This window comes from Scatophagus argus, chromosome 18, assembly GCF_020382885.2.
Source record: "Scatophagus argus isolate fScaArg1 chromosome 18, fScaArg1.pri, whole genome shotgun sequence".
Classification (NCBI taxonomy): Eukaryota; Metazoa; Chordata; class Actinopteri; family Scatophagidae; genus Scatophagus; species Scatophagus argus.
In genome coordinates this window covers 4,390,319-4,407,681 of record NC_058510.1, presented here as the reverse complement: position 1 = coordinate 4,407,681, position 17,363 = coordinate 4,390,319, and the positions used below count along the sequence as shown (strand labels likewise).

The following is a 17,363-nucleotide window of genomic DNA, read 5'->3' as shown; positions in this document are numbered from 1 at the left end:
CCGTGCTCACTCATGCACCCCATCTGCCCAAAAACCTGCAGCCACTCTTCATTTTGCCTGCTTCTCAACCACACTGTTTGAACTCCCCACTCTTTCATCACACTTTTTTTATGCACATCTTACGGGGACTGATTACTGTCTGCAACAAACTTAACTGGCAAAGTTTACCAGGTGACACCAAGCAAATGAAATTTGGTGCATTAAACTTAAAATGGTTGAAAGAAACATGAACATGAAACACTGGCATAAACTTAAAAGTATTTTTTCCTTCCTATATCAGAGGGCTACGGAGGTCAGACTCAATAGTGTCCATAAAGTGTAAATAGTTAAGCCTTCATGTGGCTCTTTGGTGTGAACATTAATTGCACTAATTAGTACATGGCTGTTTATCAGGCTAGATTGCTGTGCGGGAGGCATCGGCTGTAGAGATGTCAGCAAGCATTTGAAAAACTCTACAGCAATGTCTCTTTGCAGACATCATAACCTCGTTACTCAAGATAATCTGCAGACCTTGTTGTGAGCGCTTTCATGTATAGGGAAAAAAAATCAGCTCACATCTGGAATGCAGGACTGGATATACCCTGACCAGGAGACGAGCTCTGCTGGCTGTGTTCGGTTTATCCCTAACATATCTATTCATGTCACACTTGACTTCATAGCACAACCCCATCGCTGGTTTGCGGTAGCTACGAGCTAGTTTTATTCAGTACCCTTAAAGGCTTTACGGTCTGTACTGTCTTCTCATTGACCCTAACATGGGGTGTTTGAATTCATTTCCACTTGAAATGTTTTGAAAGATAAGAAAGCCTAAGCCTCAAGGCAAAGGCAACTTCTGGGCCGTGGAGTATTAACTTATTAACTTTAATATTCATATTGACACATTGGCGGTGTGTGAGATACACGTATGGCCATCAAAATGCCCTAAAACAAGACATTCAAACCCCAGTAAATGTTGATGGAGCTGATAAACCCCCTTGACAACTGCCGAGTTACTTGATGTAGGAATGAATGCTGATCTCCAGTTCCATGGGAGATTCTACTCTCACACTGACTTTTCAGTGTTAGGTAACACAGCTATCCGAGTCAAGCCGGTGCATCTAGATTAACAGCCGCAGCAGCTTAAATATATAAATTACTGCCAATTATGCAAAGTACTCAAGAGGCCATTCATGGCTGTTTGAGCTGGTGGTAGATAATCTGTGCTCAGACAGCCAGAGAAGAAGATGAGGCATACACCACCCCCCACTCTTTTTTTTTTCTTATTAAAGTTTTTGGGAGGTGGGGGGCTGTTTTTGATGCTCCATCAGCCTTCTGTGCATCCAGTCAGACGCTGCCTGCTGGATCGCTCTGGCTACGCTCCCTCTTTGCTTTTTAAGCGCCAGTTATCATCAAGGATTATCAAGTTAATATCGGCACCAGCCAGAAAGACAGTCGGAGTTTGTTCTTTGTGTACGCTACGCTCAAAACACTTGTTTGTGCCTGAGCTTTTGTGAAAGAGCGTCTTGTTTGTGACTCTGCACTGCCTTTTCTCTCCTGCATCATGGTACATTTACCATTGCTGTGGGTGCTGCCTCTCCTCTCTTCTTCTCCTCCTCCTCCCCTCCACCCGTCTCTCTCACTCTGCCTCTTCCTCTTTTCTCCCTCCCTCCCTGGACACAGATTCAGAGCGTGATCTGATCTCCATGTAATGGGAGAGTAATAGGCACTCTGCCTTGATTGGTTGGTAATTTGGGGGAGTTATGCACAGGTGCAATTTGTAATATTTTCAGTAAATTAAATTTCTTTCTCTTCCTCTCTCTCTCTCTCTCTCCCTCTCTCTCCCTCTCCCTCTCTCTCTCTCTCTCTCCCTTCCCTTCCTCTCTCTCTCCCTCTCTCTTCTTGCTCCATCCACAGCGCTTAACTCAAATGGGCTATTTTTTCTCACAGTCTCTCAAATTTCTGTCCTGACTTGCCTTTTTTTCCCCCTGCTTTTATTCAATGCTTTCTTCCCCTGCTCCTTTCTTTTAACTTTCTCCCCCTCCTTAGCTCTCGCACTCATTCTCTCTCTCCTCCCGGCTCGCTCTTTCTCTCCTCCTCTCACCCTCCCTTTCTGTCTCTCTCTTTTTCTCCCCTCGTTTTATTGATGTACGCTCAGGCGCCCATTAGAGCTCCCTTTTTCCCTCTAGTGGAAATTGCAGCATGTTAATTTTCACACAAATTACGGCAATAGCAGGTATCTCTATTTGATACATTATAGCGGGAGCAATCAGAGATAATTGAGTGCCTTTCAGAGGGAGACGGCTGCATTCACTGCCGGCTCAAAGCTGCCCCATTATCGCCTAATCGCTCTTTAAACACTGAATTTTGCCGAACAAAAATTCTTGTCATAATTTTGCTTAAGTGTATTTGGAAATCACAGTCCTTTGAGCGAGGATAATTGAAATCAAATCCCTTTCACTGGAGCTGACATTTCTACATTTCCCTCCAATTGAAATTAATTTCAAAAATTGAGCATGAATATCTTCAAATAGCAGGCAATTATGCCTTTCAATGGGGAGAAATTACCGGTGCTGAATCGTTGGAGGCTTGCGGGCGAGAGCACCAGTTAAATGCCTTTGTTTCCCGCCGTGTTTGCCTAGTAAAGATTTACATATATTGACTCATTATGGTGTCTTGTGAAGCTGATCGGCGTGACTACCACAACCGGCAATAACGCTCATCGCATCTAAAAAGCTCAAGAGTTTTAAAGCCTTGTGGCCTCACAGCTGAGGGAAAATGTGTGTTTGTTTCTCTCCATCTCCCTCCCTTCCTCACTCCCTCTCTCCTTCTGCAGCTGTGTGAGGGCTCGGATATTGTAGCTCCACTATTTGTCGAATACAGAGAAAAGTGTGTGGCGCCGAGGCCTTGTTTTGTGTCGCTGTTGCTGCGATATTTTCTTCCAAGCCGTATCCATGTCAAGGCGTTGAATGGCTGCAGGTCTTCAGCTGCTTGCACACTTTCCATCCACGATAACCTCTGCGTGCTTTTGTTTTTGCGCTGTTTCTCCTCGCATGCACACAGACATATGTCGTCTGACTGACTACCTTTTCATTAACTGCTTCACTGGTGTACTTGAGTGACAGCATAGTGAGCAAAAGTTCTTTGGAGGTCGGATGTGCGCGTGTCCTAAAAGATAAAGACTCAGAGGAAGTCTTGAGTGCTTGTTTTGTTGTGTGAGCTATTTTGGACTGTTGCTCTTTGATGAGGATCAATTTGTATGATTTAGCCTCTGTTTCGTATTTCTTACAATCTCTCTTTCTTCTCTCACATACACGTATTCCTCTGTCTTTTGGTTTAACTGTGTTTGTGCGTATGTACATGCAGCAGGGCGTGTGTGTGTGTGGGGCGGGGGCAAAGGAGCAAGGGGTACAAGGTGGGGGCTGGGGGGTCCTATGCTCCCGGGAGAGAGGCAATTTCACAGCTGGTTTGCTCCTTAGGCAGTCAGGCTGAAAATGCTGCAGATTTGTGGAGCAAATTGAAATGGTGTCAGTGCAGGAACAAAGCGCCGAGCTGAATGACGAGGTAGGCGTGTGTGTTCGAGTGTATGTGTGTGGATTGGAGTGTGTGTGTGTGTGTGTGTGTGTGTGTGTATGTGTGTGAGAGAGATAGGGAGTGAGGTGGGGTTGAGGGGCCCTAAATTCAATAACAACCCTGTAACATTTTAGCCACGCCTTTCTGACACCTGTCAGTCAATCAGTATGCAGCGACTGGCCCGCCCACAATCAGCATTATATTGTTCGAGTGTGTGTGTGTGTGTCTGTGTGTGCGCACTTTCTGTGTGTTTTATTTTCAAGAGGAAGAAGTGGTTGTGCTGTGTTTGTGCCGACCGAGCTTGTTCAACCTTGGCAACCGTAACCGAGGCTCCATTATGGGATGTGCATGGTTTGGTTGTTGACTAGGCAGTGCATCAACGGTCAACAGCTGTGTGTGCCATGTGGGCAGCCATAGAAGGCTATTAAACGCATAAACACACACAGACACACACACATCTGCACAGTTCCTGTTTAGTTGCATTAGATACTTTTGCCACTTGATTATGCCACAGCAGTAAAAACTGAAATTACAATTACGCACATTGCCGATTGGCAGGTATAATGGGCACACACAGGAATTGTCAGGGGATTCTTCCTGGTGGTAATAATAAAGCACTCGGCGCACACCTGATGGCAGTGTGGGGTCGGGGCTTAGCGTGCCCTCTTCAGCGTAGCAGGGGAATGACGAGCCAATAACTGCAATTAAACATGCAGTATAATGGCTAATCAAATTGACAGCCTCGGCTGTTCGCATGCCTCTCTCACAATGGCTTATCACAACAAACTATTATGAGGGAGGGTATTTCAGGCCTGATCCCCTCTTTTTTCTCTCTCTCTGTCTCTCTTCCTCACTGTCTGATTCTCTCTATCTTAACTTCTTTCTGTATCAGTATACCCTTTTCTCTTTTGCTCTTTTTCCCCCCTTCTCTTTCCCTCCCACCTCTCTTGTCTTGCTCATCCTCTCTGTCTCTTTCCTCTCTTTCTCTCCATCTCGCTCTCTCTCTTTCTCCCTCTGGCAGGCTGTCGCGTGGCTCCAGTTAATTGCAGTGGAGATTAACAAAGCAAGCAAATTTGTTTTCGTGCTTTACTGTGTCACAGAGGAAGGGAAATGTTTTCAGGGAGGTATAGACGAATGAGTGGGGTGCACGTTTGCGGAGTCACGTTCAGTGTAGCTGTTTCCCAAACTGGCATAAAGGGTTTATTAAACTCTTCTGGATGGGTTTTTTTTTCCGAAGTCATGGTCTCAACTCTCCATTAGACTAAAATAATTGGGATTAATAAGTCGTTCATATGGAACAGGAAATAAAATGCATTAGAAGCATTGTTGGTGAGTTAACCGTATCCAGCATGTGGTGACATACTGCATGTGTGGAGGTCATAAGGAGTTTGAAAAGAGAAATTGGGAGCATTTATGGCTGCCGTTTTAAGATTATTCCATTATTAAATAATCTGCTGGTTATTTTTTCAATTATTCGGTTAAAAAAGCGCCATTTTATGGCACTTTAGAAGCTGCAACGAGCAAAAAGTATAAAATCATTATCAAAGAATACACTTTCTGTTGATCAACCTTTAGATTAAGTGTTTTGGTTTCATCCCATTCTTAGTCTGAGCCAATGCTGATATTTAACAACATGTGAATGAAAGAATTCAACCAAAAAAGAATCTCCAGTGATTGTCTTCTCACTCCCATATCAATGGAAAGTCAGGTGAAATTTGTTTGTCCTCAGAAAGTTGCCGGAGCTTCCCAACAAAGCAGTGTTGGAGCTTTCTGCTAAACAACTGAAAGATGTCTCGGTACAACTTGGTTTTACCGGGAATCGTTCGGTTCAGACTCTGGCCTGCAGAGAGCACGCTAACCCGACTGCTCGGACGGATGTGTGTGACAAACCACCTTGTGCGTCGGGTTGAGTTTTCCTCATGACAAAGAAATGGGAGCGATAATAGATTTGTTACTAGCAGAGTTTGTGGTATTTTGTCAGCCTGTGTGTCACCAGGACGGTCAAATTTTTCACATATCAAATACACCAATTTTCACTCTTATATGGACTAAAATACTCTACTCCAAAGTATAGAGCCCACCTGTCATTATGGATAGTTGCAACACACTGAGGTGGACAAAACCCAGTAGAACTCAGTAAAGAAAGGATCGAATTTTGATAGGCTTTATCTCAGCCAAACCATTGACATACACCAAGATACTTCACTTACTACTGCCGTGGTGGCATTTGCAGCCATTTTGCCACAAGGCTGTTGGAGGTGCCCAGGATCGGCATCGGCACAAGTGCTGTCCTGTCATGGGCCACAGATTGAGGTTTAAAACAACAATAATGCTTGTTTTACCTTTTGCATAGACAGTGTTTCAGTAGGTTTAGACGTGACCTGGCTGAAGCTCACTTTCCACCTTAACACATCAGTGTTTTTACCATTAATCATCAAATTGTGAGTCGGGTTTTGATCAATTTGTGTTATTGTAGAGTCACCAGTGTTATAATCTGCGTTGTTCTGTCTGTGTTTTCTCTACAGTACTCCGAGAAGGCTCTGTACAACCAGCTCTGCTTCTACAGGTTCATCTTTGACTGGGACTATGCAGTTGCCAAAGTACTCCCGAGTGAAGAGAGAAGTAAGACTATGCACACGCATACATGTTGCTTGTTAAGCACTGTTAGGTATTACACCTAACGAAAGTCTTTTCTTTCTTTCTTTTTTTATTTATTTATTTTTTTTTGCTGTTTCTATTATTCTGCAGTACCGCCTTTTGGAACAGAAAATCAAGTTACTAGAACTTGAATTTTGATGTGCTAACAATGCTTCCTCACAAATACACATACAACATGGCATTAGCAATCAATGGCTGAATGTAAACCTTTTACCCAGGCTACACTTACAATATTCCCCAATGATGTGACACACACACACACACCCAAACACACGCAGTGGAGGATGGGCCTTGGATATGGGGAGGGGGGGTTAAGGACATTCAGCTCCTCGAGTCGACAGCCCTAATTTAGGAGACGGATTCAATCACACACACATACAGAATGCAAAACGGTCCAATCACTGGAAGAAAGAAGGAAAGAGCCCTCGATCGCTCTCCCTGTTCCCCTACCCTCACTGTCCATCTCTACCGCTTTCTTTCCTTTGCTCTCTCTCTCTCCCTCCCTCTCTTGGACAGGCACTCGTTTGGCTGTGTTGATTGAAAACAGGTTTTAGATTTGGGGAAATGATAGGGGGAGTAATGGGCGCGCTGACGAAAGGATAGCCCTTCTCCTATAATGGGACATGGAGCGTATATTTCCCCCCTTGGACTCAAATAGACGCTACTCCATGGCTCTGGGCACGCTCAGTAGGCGTCAGCCACAGGGCCTCTTTACCCATAGTTCTCCCTGATTGATGTCACTTGATTAGAAAGGGCCGCCGGGCCGAGTGATTTATTTATTTGATTAAATATTTATGTATGTATGTTATTTATGTATGTATGCCTGAATGCTACGAGTGAGTGCGCATGTGTGTGTGTGAGGCAGCCGGAGAGTGAGACAGCAGAGGTAAATATAACATGTAATCAACAGATGACCACTCAGAAGATGGAGGGAGCTGAAATAGAGGGATTGGGGCAGTGTTGAGGAGGAATGGGGGGGAGTACTAACATGATTATAGCCTCCATTTTTGCTTTCTTTTATTTCTGTCTTTGCCCAGATGCAAGAAATCATCGCCAATCAATTCTCGACTCTCCTCTTTCCTTTATGTTCTCGTGCTTTGCAGTGGTTTTGATCTGTGCTGGCCTTTCTCTTCCCAAGTTTCTTCCTCATATTGTGCCTCACAATACAATAGAGCACATTCAATACCTGGTGGTAAAGGACCAGAAAATGTGTGCTCACAGTTTACTATGCATAAAGAGGACACGGCATACAGTGTTCAATCAGGTTTGCTACCAAAATGACTACTTTTAAGTACCTTTTTACTGACTGCGTTATGTTGTTGCTACTGAGTGCTGATTCACGTAAAAATCAATCATTGTCAGATTTTGGTACCTGAAAGAGCATCAATACTTTAAGTGAGATGGTGACAGCTTCATCGACATCTTAATTTAATAAATTAGCTGGTTGGACAAGTTGTAAGAGATAATTGTTTTTTTTTTAATTGTCTTAGATGATGTTAGCTTAGTTAGACAGTAGAGAATTTTTCCTAGCGTTAGCCACTAACTGTGTCTGAAATTCCTTACTAACAAGCTTTAGTACACTGAAACAGTATGTAAGATTCTGACTTTCGTTTCAGCCAAAAGTACAGTTACTGTGGTAGTGACAAAAACAATGACTTAGCAGATGATGCTGGTGTTTCTTCCTTTTGGATAAGGCACTACTGTTTGTTATTAATGACCCTTTTGACAGTTATTTATTCTGAAGTATACCCGGTGCAGTCAGTGATGGTTGGATGGGACCCCTCATGTATTTTTTGAGGCTTAAATTTAATCTCTCTGATGATATGGATCACTGATTTAGAAGAGAATCCTGTGGTTTTTGATGTGCCCACACCCCGCAGTAGCCTGAGTCTTCTGTTTTAAAATAAATCTTTTGATCGTATAACCTAATTTCTGTGCTCCAGACGTAGAGGTGGTGCAACAAGCTTTTATTTAATGTTTTGTGTTGTTTCTTGTGTTGCTTTCATAATGAAAGAATTAGGGCAGTGTCATACTCATTTTGCTGCTTGCTGTGCCTAAACATTGAGTTACATATCCCAAAATGCAGAATAGAGGAATGAAATATAAAATAAAATAGAAGATTAGATGATTTTCCAACATACTTTTTGCCATCTTGTCTCAACTTAAGGAGTGAGGTGACCTTTAGTGCAGGTTCTGTATGCCTGCTGTATTTAACCTGCTGATACAACCCTGAAAAGTTGACTGTGTAAAACATAAACAAAACAGTATGCAGTCATTCACTAATCCTTTTGGCATACTGAAAGCAGACAGTATATTTAATGTTTTACTTTAACTACTGCAGCCCCTTCAGATGAGGCCAGGTTGATGCATTCAGTTGTTAAAACTGACTACCCCCCCCCCCCCCCCCAAGTTGTTCACTCTGCTCTGAGACCTGTTTGTGTTCCTGCACAGTATGTGGCTGCATCCTGTCTGAAGCACCCAGTGCAGCTCTCCAACCAGTTCCCATTGACTTGATGCCCCAGTGAAAATGTGCCGCATTGAAATGTGTTTAAAGTAGCATCAAGCAATTCGTTCTTTAATAACAGACTAAATGAATTATATTGGTGGCTGTTTGCCTGAAGTGATTGCTAAGTGGTTTAGCACACTGAAGGTTGTAGATGATCATAGCAGCCAAGACCAATCGTATCTGAACTAAAACTGTGGTATTAATTTCATATTAACAATTCGGGACTCATGTACTCGTGGCAGATTGGTGTCGCTGTGTTGTTCATGAAGGCTTAAAAGTGTGTGTCAGTTATTCTGTGTGAATAATATCCAACACACACACTCGATCTCTCTTCTTTCCTCAAATCGAAGGAGAATGCATGTATACACACACACTCACGCTGCTATAAAATATAGGTTTAAGGTGTTATCCCCCTGTCCTGGGGCCGTAATACCCCATATTACTGCATTACACACCCAGGGGCCACATTGCTCAGATTACAGGGCAGAGACATACAATCCTATACACCCAACTCTACTCTGTTGTGAGTGTTGTCCCTCTGGGAGTGTGTGCATACACACCTGTCGAGATTCATGAGCACAGTTTGTGTACGTACACCAGCTCATCTTCATATTGTTGTCTTTCCACCACGGCTGAAAACAGTCCCAATGAAATGCACAATGTGCTTGTGTTTCAGAAACGTTTGCTGAAATCCATAGGGGCCACCTCTTAACCGGAGTTATTTCGCCTTTTTAAAAATTAAAATAAAGGCGTTTGTAGAAATAGGTGGATGAGATAACAGGTAACCTTCTTCCTGTTGGTTTCACCCTCCCACCTCAGACATATGTAACCAAAGCTCACCTGGCTACTTTTTAACTGAAACCTGCAGCGTGCACCTTCAGCTGGATTTCAGATGACATCCCCGTTCACAAGTGAACCCCAGCAGAATTTGTTTCCAAGTTCCTCATGAGGGTCTCAGTGCGGTTCTGTTTGGTCCGATTGCTACGCCTACGCCTGCACAAATGAATCCCACCATAGGAGGAAAACAAACCTGAAAATGATGTGAGAGCCGTCAGACAGACTTAGGAGGTCTTCAAGCACTGAGAGATGGCTCACGCATTGCTGGTTTTGGTCTTCTTTATTGACAGTAACAATATACAGTATTAGAGTAGTCACGGTGCCTGTTCAGTCATATTGTTCATATGTCTGGATATTTATGGCTCATTCAGCCTTGGAGAAAAGTCTGAATGTGTATGTTTACATGTGTACTGAGCACACACAATAAAGCACATTAAAGTAAAATAGCTTCACACAAAAGAGCTCTGAGTCAAAGCTGAATGAGATTTGATCAGCTTGAGTATGTCTGAGTGTGTGTGAGCGCGCGCTTGCATGTATTTGCAAGCCAGCGCCTGTCTTATCTACATGTACATTGCATTTTTGTGCCTGATTGCCGCGACTGAGTAAAACATGGAGGTAATTTCGTCCGCTGCAGGAGATCTCTAATAGATTATACACACAGACACACACAGTGGCACACACACTATGAAAACAAAAAAAAAAACATGCTGTCCGTTCCTTATCTGGGAACATCCCGTATCAATGACTTTCAAATCATTTCATGTCACTTTTCTTCTCTCCATCTCCTCTGCACTCCTTTTTTTTAATCTTCCCCCTCCCTGCCTCTGTCTAACTGTTGCCTTTCTCTTCCCTCCCTCACCCCTCCCCTCCAGGTCTCAGTCTTGAGTGTGGGCAGTATGATTGCGTGTGTGAGCAATAATGTAATTTTGCCGCATTGATAAAATATAAATTGTCCTTGAGCTGCGCTTTTCTAATGATCCATTTGCCGACAGCTTCCCTGCCACCTCTCAGCACTCTGCATTTGCTCCTCTTCTACCCTCCCACTCCTCTTCCTCTCCTGCTCTATCTTCTGTCTCTTCTCCTCCTCTCCGTGTCCACCCCCCCCCGCTCCATCTTCATCTTCTACACTCCCCTCCCTTTCTCCGGCGATACAAAGCGGGGTGGCAAAATCCGCGTGTGCGATTGTCAAATCAATTATTCATTCTGTGCAATTACACTCACACAAAGAAGTTTCCCTGTGCTCCGAGTGGTGATTAAATTAACTGCTATTCCAGCTGCCCGTCGCCACCAGCCTAATAGAATATTCATGGAGGCGGCCGACGGAATGGCCGATCTCCATTAACTTCATCATGCTCACTTAATTACAGGCTTGTTATTGTATTTACACCTAGTTAGAGCGTGCAGAGCCCCGATCTACTCGTGCCCAGCACCGCCAGAGTATGTGCGAGTGTGTGACAACACCTAGTTAGAGCAAAGATAACCCCTGATGCACTCGCTGTGCACATGTGTGGTGTGTATATGTGTGTGTGTGCGTGCGTGTGTGAGGAAGAGCGAGATGATGTCTAATGCCATTAATCGGGTTAAGTTTTTTGGATTTAAAGCCACAGTATGCTTTCTATCCCATATGTCATTTTCCATCTTTCCATCCTGTCGTCATCTCTTTCTTTCTTGTTATCTCCACCCCTCACTCCTTTCTCTTTCGCATCTCGGCCTTCCCAGCAACGCCATCGCCCCTCTCTTCCTGTACTCCCGCCTCACACTCGCTCTTTAAGGGAGGCTATTTATTTGAACTGCACTCCCCGCTGTGCGCCCGACTTGCTGCAAGGTCTCTCCCTCTTTCTTTTCCCTCTCCGTGACTCTCAAATCATTCTTTTATCTGCTCACCACACAGTGATTGAGGTGGAAAAGGGAAAGGAGTGAGGAGTGGGGGAGGGGAGTGGGGGGCGAATTATTTTCTCCTACCTTTCAGAAATGATGACATGATTGCTTTCGCTTGATCATGCATCATCACCCTCCTCCTATTCCACAGATAAATAGACTAGTTTGTCTCTGTCTGCCTCTCCCTCCATCTCTGTCCTTGCTAACATGAGGATTATCTAGTAATAGTTGCTGCTTGCGTTTAAGTCAACCACACCATCTTCTGTGTGTGAATGATTACTGTTTGTCATGTGGATGTTTTTTAGTCGCCATGACTGTTGGTTGGTGTGCTTTTTAAGTGTTTAACTACCATCAAGTGTGTGTGTGTGTGTGATGTGTGTGTCACTGCAGATCTCTGTGTATCTAACCTTTGTTCCCTTGGGCAGTCAGTGGGCTGGTATTTATCCAGCAGCCACTAATGCAGCGGGCAGGAAGGACGAGACAGGAGATAGGGTTGTGGAGATGGCGAGGACATGACAGCCGACCATATGGAGTGTGTGTGTGTGTGTGTGTGTGTGTGTGTGTAATCTAGATAACTAACAGAAAACTCACATTTGTTTGCTTGTAGTAAAACACTTTTCTTAAGAGCTGTGATGACTGTCGCGTTGCTTTTACCGCATCCGTTATTCAGCGTTTGGAGGTCTGCTGAAACAAGCTGATGGACAAAACTTAATTGCCTGCAATTAATCAGAGAGTCATTTAACAAGGGAAAATAACCAATAAAAACAATTCACTGCTTCCTGTTTCTCGTCTGTGAAGATTTGCTGCTTTTCTTCGATATCTTTGCAAGTTGAGTCTTTTCGGTTGTTGTACACTGTGCCGAACACAACGGATTGACACCACTTTGGACTTTGGTTTCCTCGCTGCTCATTTTATTTGTTGTAAGCCAGTTATGCATTCAGCTATCCGAAAAATTAAGTTTCCATAAAGTTTCAGACTTTCAGACCTTCATCGGGTGATGTTCGTGTAGACAAACAGCACTGATACCAAACATACGAGCTGGGAGGACTTTTTATTCGCTTATTTAAATTCCATATTGTATGTTATGTACCTATCAGACTCATCTGTCATGGTGTCTTTCTACTGTATTTGTTTCTGTTCGACTGTGCCTTGTCTTTGTGACTACAGTGTGTATGAGTGCAGTTAATCTTTGGATGTTTGTAAATGTACAGTTCTTGTTTAAAATCAGACGGGCTTATTGACTTTCATTTGCTGCTGGCACTTTGACTGGTGAGATTTTTCCTGGGCTACACGTAATCATGTATATATAGTGTATATATGGTACAGGTGCTGTTTGCTTGGCTGATTTTTTTTTTCTTTTAACTAAAACCTATTTCATGTTCAGCATCAATAAAACCAGATTAATGCTGTAAAATCAGCTCAGTCACAGACACAACAAAACTTTTCTCTCATTTCCATTTTGCTGGCTCTTCACCAGTCGTGGCTCCAGACACTACTGTTCCTGATGCAGCTCGCTGCACTCTTTGGTGTCAAAGTGTGTTATTACTTGGTTTCATGATACTTCATCTACACTTAAGGCTCGGTATAATATTGTATAAAGATTTGGTTTTCGTGGCCACCCTGTCTGGGATAGAAGCTCTCAGTCTTCTCCCTGGCCTCATTACGGCCCACCTGAGGGGATAAAAGGGACAAGATATTGACTTCATGCTCTCATTGGGCTTTCCTATCGATCTCGGCAGTCGTGTGTGTGTGCGTGCACACATGCTGCCATCGACCCCTCAGTCCGATTCTGCGTCGCGTCCTTACAGTGATAGCATTACTGGCGGCATTGCACTGGATCTGTTAGCTTTCCAGTTAAGGCTGAACTGCTCTTCAGTGTTGATTAGTGACGATACAAAGCCGGTGCCAGCGCGACTCTGCAGAAACTGATCATAGGGATAGAGGGAGGTGAGTGTCATCATTAGCGAATCATTCACTAGTTTGAAATGCGAGTAGCCTGTACTATTGTCGTGGATGCAGTTGAAGTACTAAATGATCTTTCAGTGAGCTCGGGCAGCGCTAACGCTTCTTTTTTCTCCTTCCTTCACCTCCAGATCGTACAAAGCCCTGGAGCAGACATAGAGAAGTGTATCAGAAGCTGAAGGAAGTGCTAGACAAAGCCTTGGCCACCAGCGGCTACTCGGAGATCAACCTGGCCAAACTCTTCCAGGCCTTCTCCTCCCTCAAGTAAAACAACACACGCCTGTAAAGACGACAGCGCCAACGAGCGCCAACATCGGACTCGGAGTCTGAGATTTGCACTTCGGACTGCATCTGTCTTCTCTGTTACTGGTGTCCGGTTGTAGCAGGATTGGTGATTTTAGGCTTTGACCTCTTAACCCCCGTATTGTCTTCCCTGAATCTGCTGGGCCTGTTATGTGACATGAAACCCAATCACACCTCTTCCCTTCTTCCATTTGTTCACACAGACACTCGTGACTTGACCCCATCACCCTGACTCTGTATGGTAAAGGGGTGCAGCAATCATACCTAAGTGACAGTCTATTGTGTATATGTGTGGAGGCTAGCTGTGCCCAGGTGTGTGTGTGTGTGTAAAAATGGCCTATCCTCTTCTCAGAGCAGCCAGTATGCTCCAAAAGCCGCTAATTAGCCAATGATAGTGACCCCGGCCACTAAGACCACTGGTTGCCTGCAGCGATCGGACACTTGTTCTGATTACCACCATTCATGCCGAGTGTATGTTCCCCCCGTGTGTGTGTGTGTGTGTGTGTGTGTGTGTGTGTGTGAGAGAGATAGAGAGAGAGAGGATGAAAGGAAGGAGTAAGAAGGATGCAGGGAGTGACGGGGGTGAGGGAGGCCACACGTTCTGCTCCCTCGCTCTTTTGTCTCCGTATCGAACAGCTGATCTCTTTCCTCTCCACTGCCTCTGTTTAACTGATGTCATTTCATCCCTTTCACTCTTCTTCTTCTACCTTCCCTCCCTCCCCTCCTCTGTGCAGATTGTGTTTTAATGCCTGTAATTTTCTACGTGTCCAACTCACATTGCTCAGGTGGGTTTGTGTAGTGACCAGAATATTTCATATTTTGATATTGTTGAGAACCTGTTTGATACTGAAACCTCAATAAATAAAAAAAAAAGCTAAATGAATAAGATGTCAGTCTTGTTTTATTTGCAGTGTAGCATTTGTCAGAAATAAGTGGATGGATGTCTTGAAGGGTCCTCATGTCTACTGTCACCACTGCGGTCTGTGGCACAACAAACATGCCGTGAAAGTTTTCTGAAATACAAAATGTAAAAAAAGGAAATGGATGAAGTTTACACCTTTTCAGTGTTGCATCGCTTCACAATAATCTTAACAAATCTTGGAAAAAGACCAAAAAGCACAATAAATTGATCTTCCTAACAAGTGGAGTCTGTTGAGCCAAAATCTGATACGTCGACCTCCATTGGGTCGCACTGGGTGACATGTTCCTGAGTCGATCCCACATATGTGATGCAAACGTGTATCATTCCGCAGCTGCAAATAGTCCCCGAGCAATGCACCGTTTACTCCTGTTTGAGTAAACATTGGCAGCAGCTGCAGTGCTCAGTATATTTTATGATCTATTTTGAAAGACTTGTGAGAATGGTGGGAGGCAGAGGAGTCCTAAAGTATTTAGAGACATGTAAAAACAGTTTGGGTCTTTTCATGGGATTTATTCGCAAAAAAAAAACAAAAAACAGATTTAGATTTCAGAGTACAGAATTTAACCTGCTTCATCCTTTAAGTACACAGATGGGATTTCCAAGTTTTATGCGATAGAAGATGGATAAACAGCTGCATTTCTAATGAGAGATTTAAAAACGGGTGAAATGTGTGAATGACATGCTGCAGTATCGATGTGGTGCATTTTGCAGGCGAGCTGTTGATGCATAAAACAGAAATGTTGATACCTGTCATATCACATTAGTTCTTTGTATTGATGGCAAAACTGAAGAAGAAGAAAAAACGACGACGCTGGCGTGAAACCGTATCATCGCCCGGCTTAATACCAACAGATATTACGTATAGCTGAAAAGCAAAAATGCTAAACACTGGATCTGTTTCCTCTGCTATAGTCAAAGTTCACTCTTAACTCGCTCCATTAAGTGTCTCACCGTTTTCCTCCCAAGAATTCTCCTTTGTGTTAATCCAGAGGAGGGATTTCTTCTTTTTTTTTCTTTTTTAACTCAATCCTGCCAAATGCATTTCCATAAACACTGCAAGCCTCACAAATCACTTCAAACCACTGTGACTTGTGAAGGCAACCTTAAGTGGGCTGAACACTTAAACCATGATTCACTATGCAATGGATAGAACATGCTGAGTGTGTGTGTGTGTGTGTGTGAGAGAGAGGGAGGGAGAGTGTCTGGGTGCATTTAAAGCCTCATAACTTTACATATTTATTCAATCATATCAGCTCCACTGCTTCTCCCACAGTTGCTTAGCTTGTTTAGTTTTGTTGTTTTTGTTTTTTTTCTTTTGCTCGATTTTCTCTTGGATTAAATCAGCTGGACTTGGACAAGCCCAGGTCCTCTGTTGCCACTGCCAGGCTGCAGGCTTTCTCTTTCTAAAGTGAGAGAGGGCCTCGTTTTGTCCTCCCAGTTTGGACTAAAACCGGTCAAATTGAGTCCCTGCATTAATTCGACCCTGCTAAGCTAATAAGGTCGAACAAGTCTCTTTGTATTGTCGCGTTAAGCTTTATTGCTTGTCGTTTTGACCAGCGATGGACAAGGTAGGCTTTGATGAGGGAATTAGTCCCCCATTCTGTCCCCGTTATTCATAGCGCGGTGGAACATACAAGCAGCAGAGAGGGTGTCAAAAGGAGAGCCGGTCCTATTGCAAAGTGTCTCCCTTGTTGGAGCTGAAAGGGCGGTTATGAGACGATAAACCGCTTAATACACTGAGCTAATTGGATGAGAGCAAGAGAGACGGGGAATTAAGGGGCGATCCGAGAGAGGAGCGGAGTGCCGTGGCCCTGCTATTCAGGTCTTTCATCGGGGCCGGTTCTCCGCCTGGGGAGGGTGGGGGGTGTAGGTTGTTCATCAAAGCGCCTTTTAGAGCTCCTCTCTCTGGGACTGAGAGGACTGATCCGGCTGAGGCTGTGGAGTGATTGGGCCTATTCTCTCAGGCAGGGACGTGGTGGGAGAAACGAGGCCCGGGAGAATCCAAATCACGGGCCAAATCAAGTCCAACAGCTGGGGGAATGGCGGTGATGAAAATGGGCACGACAAGTCAGTGGGAGGACATTTTCTGGACACCTGGATGCAACCTGAGAGAACGCAGGAGCATTTAAGGCCCAATTCACCAAATCATGCAGATTTTCTTCCATTTTTCGCAGCCAATTTGCAAGAAAACGCCGCATGATTGAACTGTATTCGTATTTTCTTTTTTTAATATCAACATTCATTATCATGATCGTTCATGCAACAAGAAACTTCATGGGCCTAATCTCAGGCCTGTCTTGAATTGAGAGAGCGCACACACATCCAACAAGTGTGACTTTATAAATCCAGAGCCATTGCCCTGCGACAGCATTTCAATTTTCTCGCCTTTTTGCGCTGCAAAGAAAGTTTAAGCCTCGCTCTCAGCGGGTCATCCGCCTCCCGGCATTCCGCAGATATTAGGGACAAATTGGTTTGCCATTCATTAGTTATATTCACAATAAGATTAAAAGTCTCCGGCCAATCTCATCAAAACCCTATAGGGCCATACAGGGGGACAAAACACGCTCCACTGCGTTTGAGCAAAGGAACAGGAGTTTTAAAATACATCGAGCTCATACATTAGGATGGTGGTTTGGCCACACTGGAGAAAATTGTTTTTTGTTTGTTTGTTTTTTCTTTCTATCTCTGCCTTTTCTCCCCCCTTTTGCATTATTCTCCAAGGAACAGTTGGATGACTTTCTGTGAGGT

The 17,363-nt window shown here is 44.0% G+C and overlaps 1 protein-coding gene across 2 annotated transcripts in view; it reads left to right on the top strand.

Moving 5' to 3' along the window:
- The window catches only part of pola1 (polymerase (DNA directed), alpha 1), a 55,941-nt gene that overhangs the window by 38,201 nt on the left and 377 nt on the right, over window positions 1-17,363 (top strand). Inside the window, exons 36-37 of one of the 2 annotated variants that reach the window (XR_006841434.1) lie at window positions 6,075-6,171; window positions 13,522-14,019. Coding sequence is in view for 1 of the 2 variants with exons in the window: in XM_046371485.1 (XP_046227441.1) it covers window positions 6,075-6,171; window positions 13,522-13,658 (234 nt within the window). In the remaining variant the exon portion in view is untranslated. Of the gene's footprint in view, window positions 1-6,074; window positions 6,172-13,521; window positions 14,212-17,363 lie in introns of those variants that run through there. The other variant, XM_046371485.1, reaches the window with a different exon arrangement.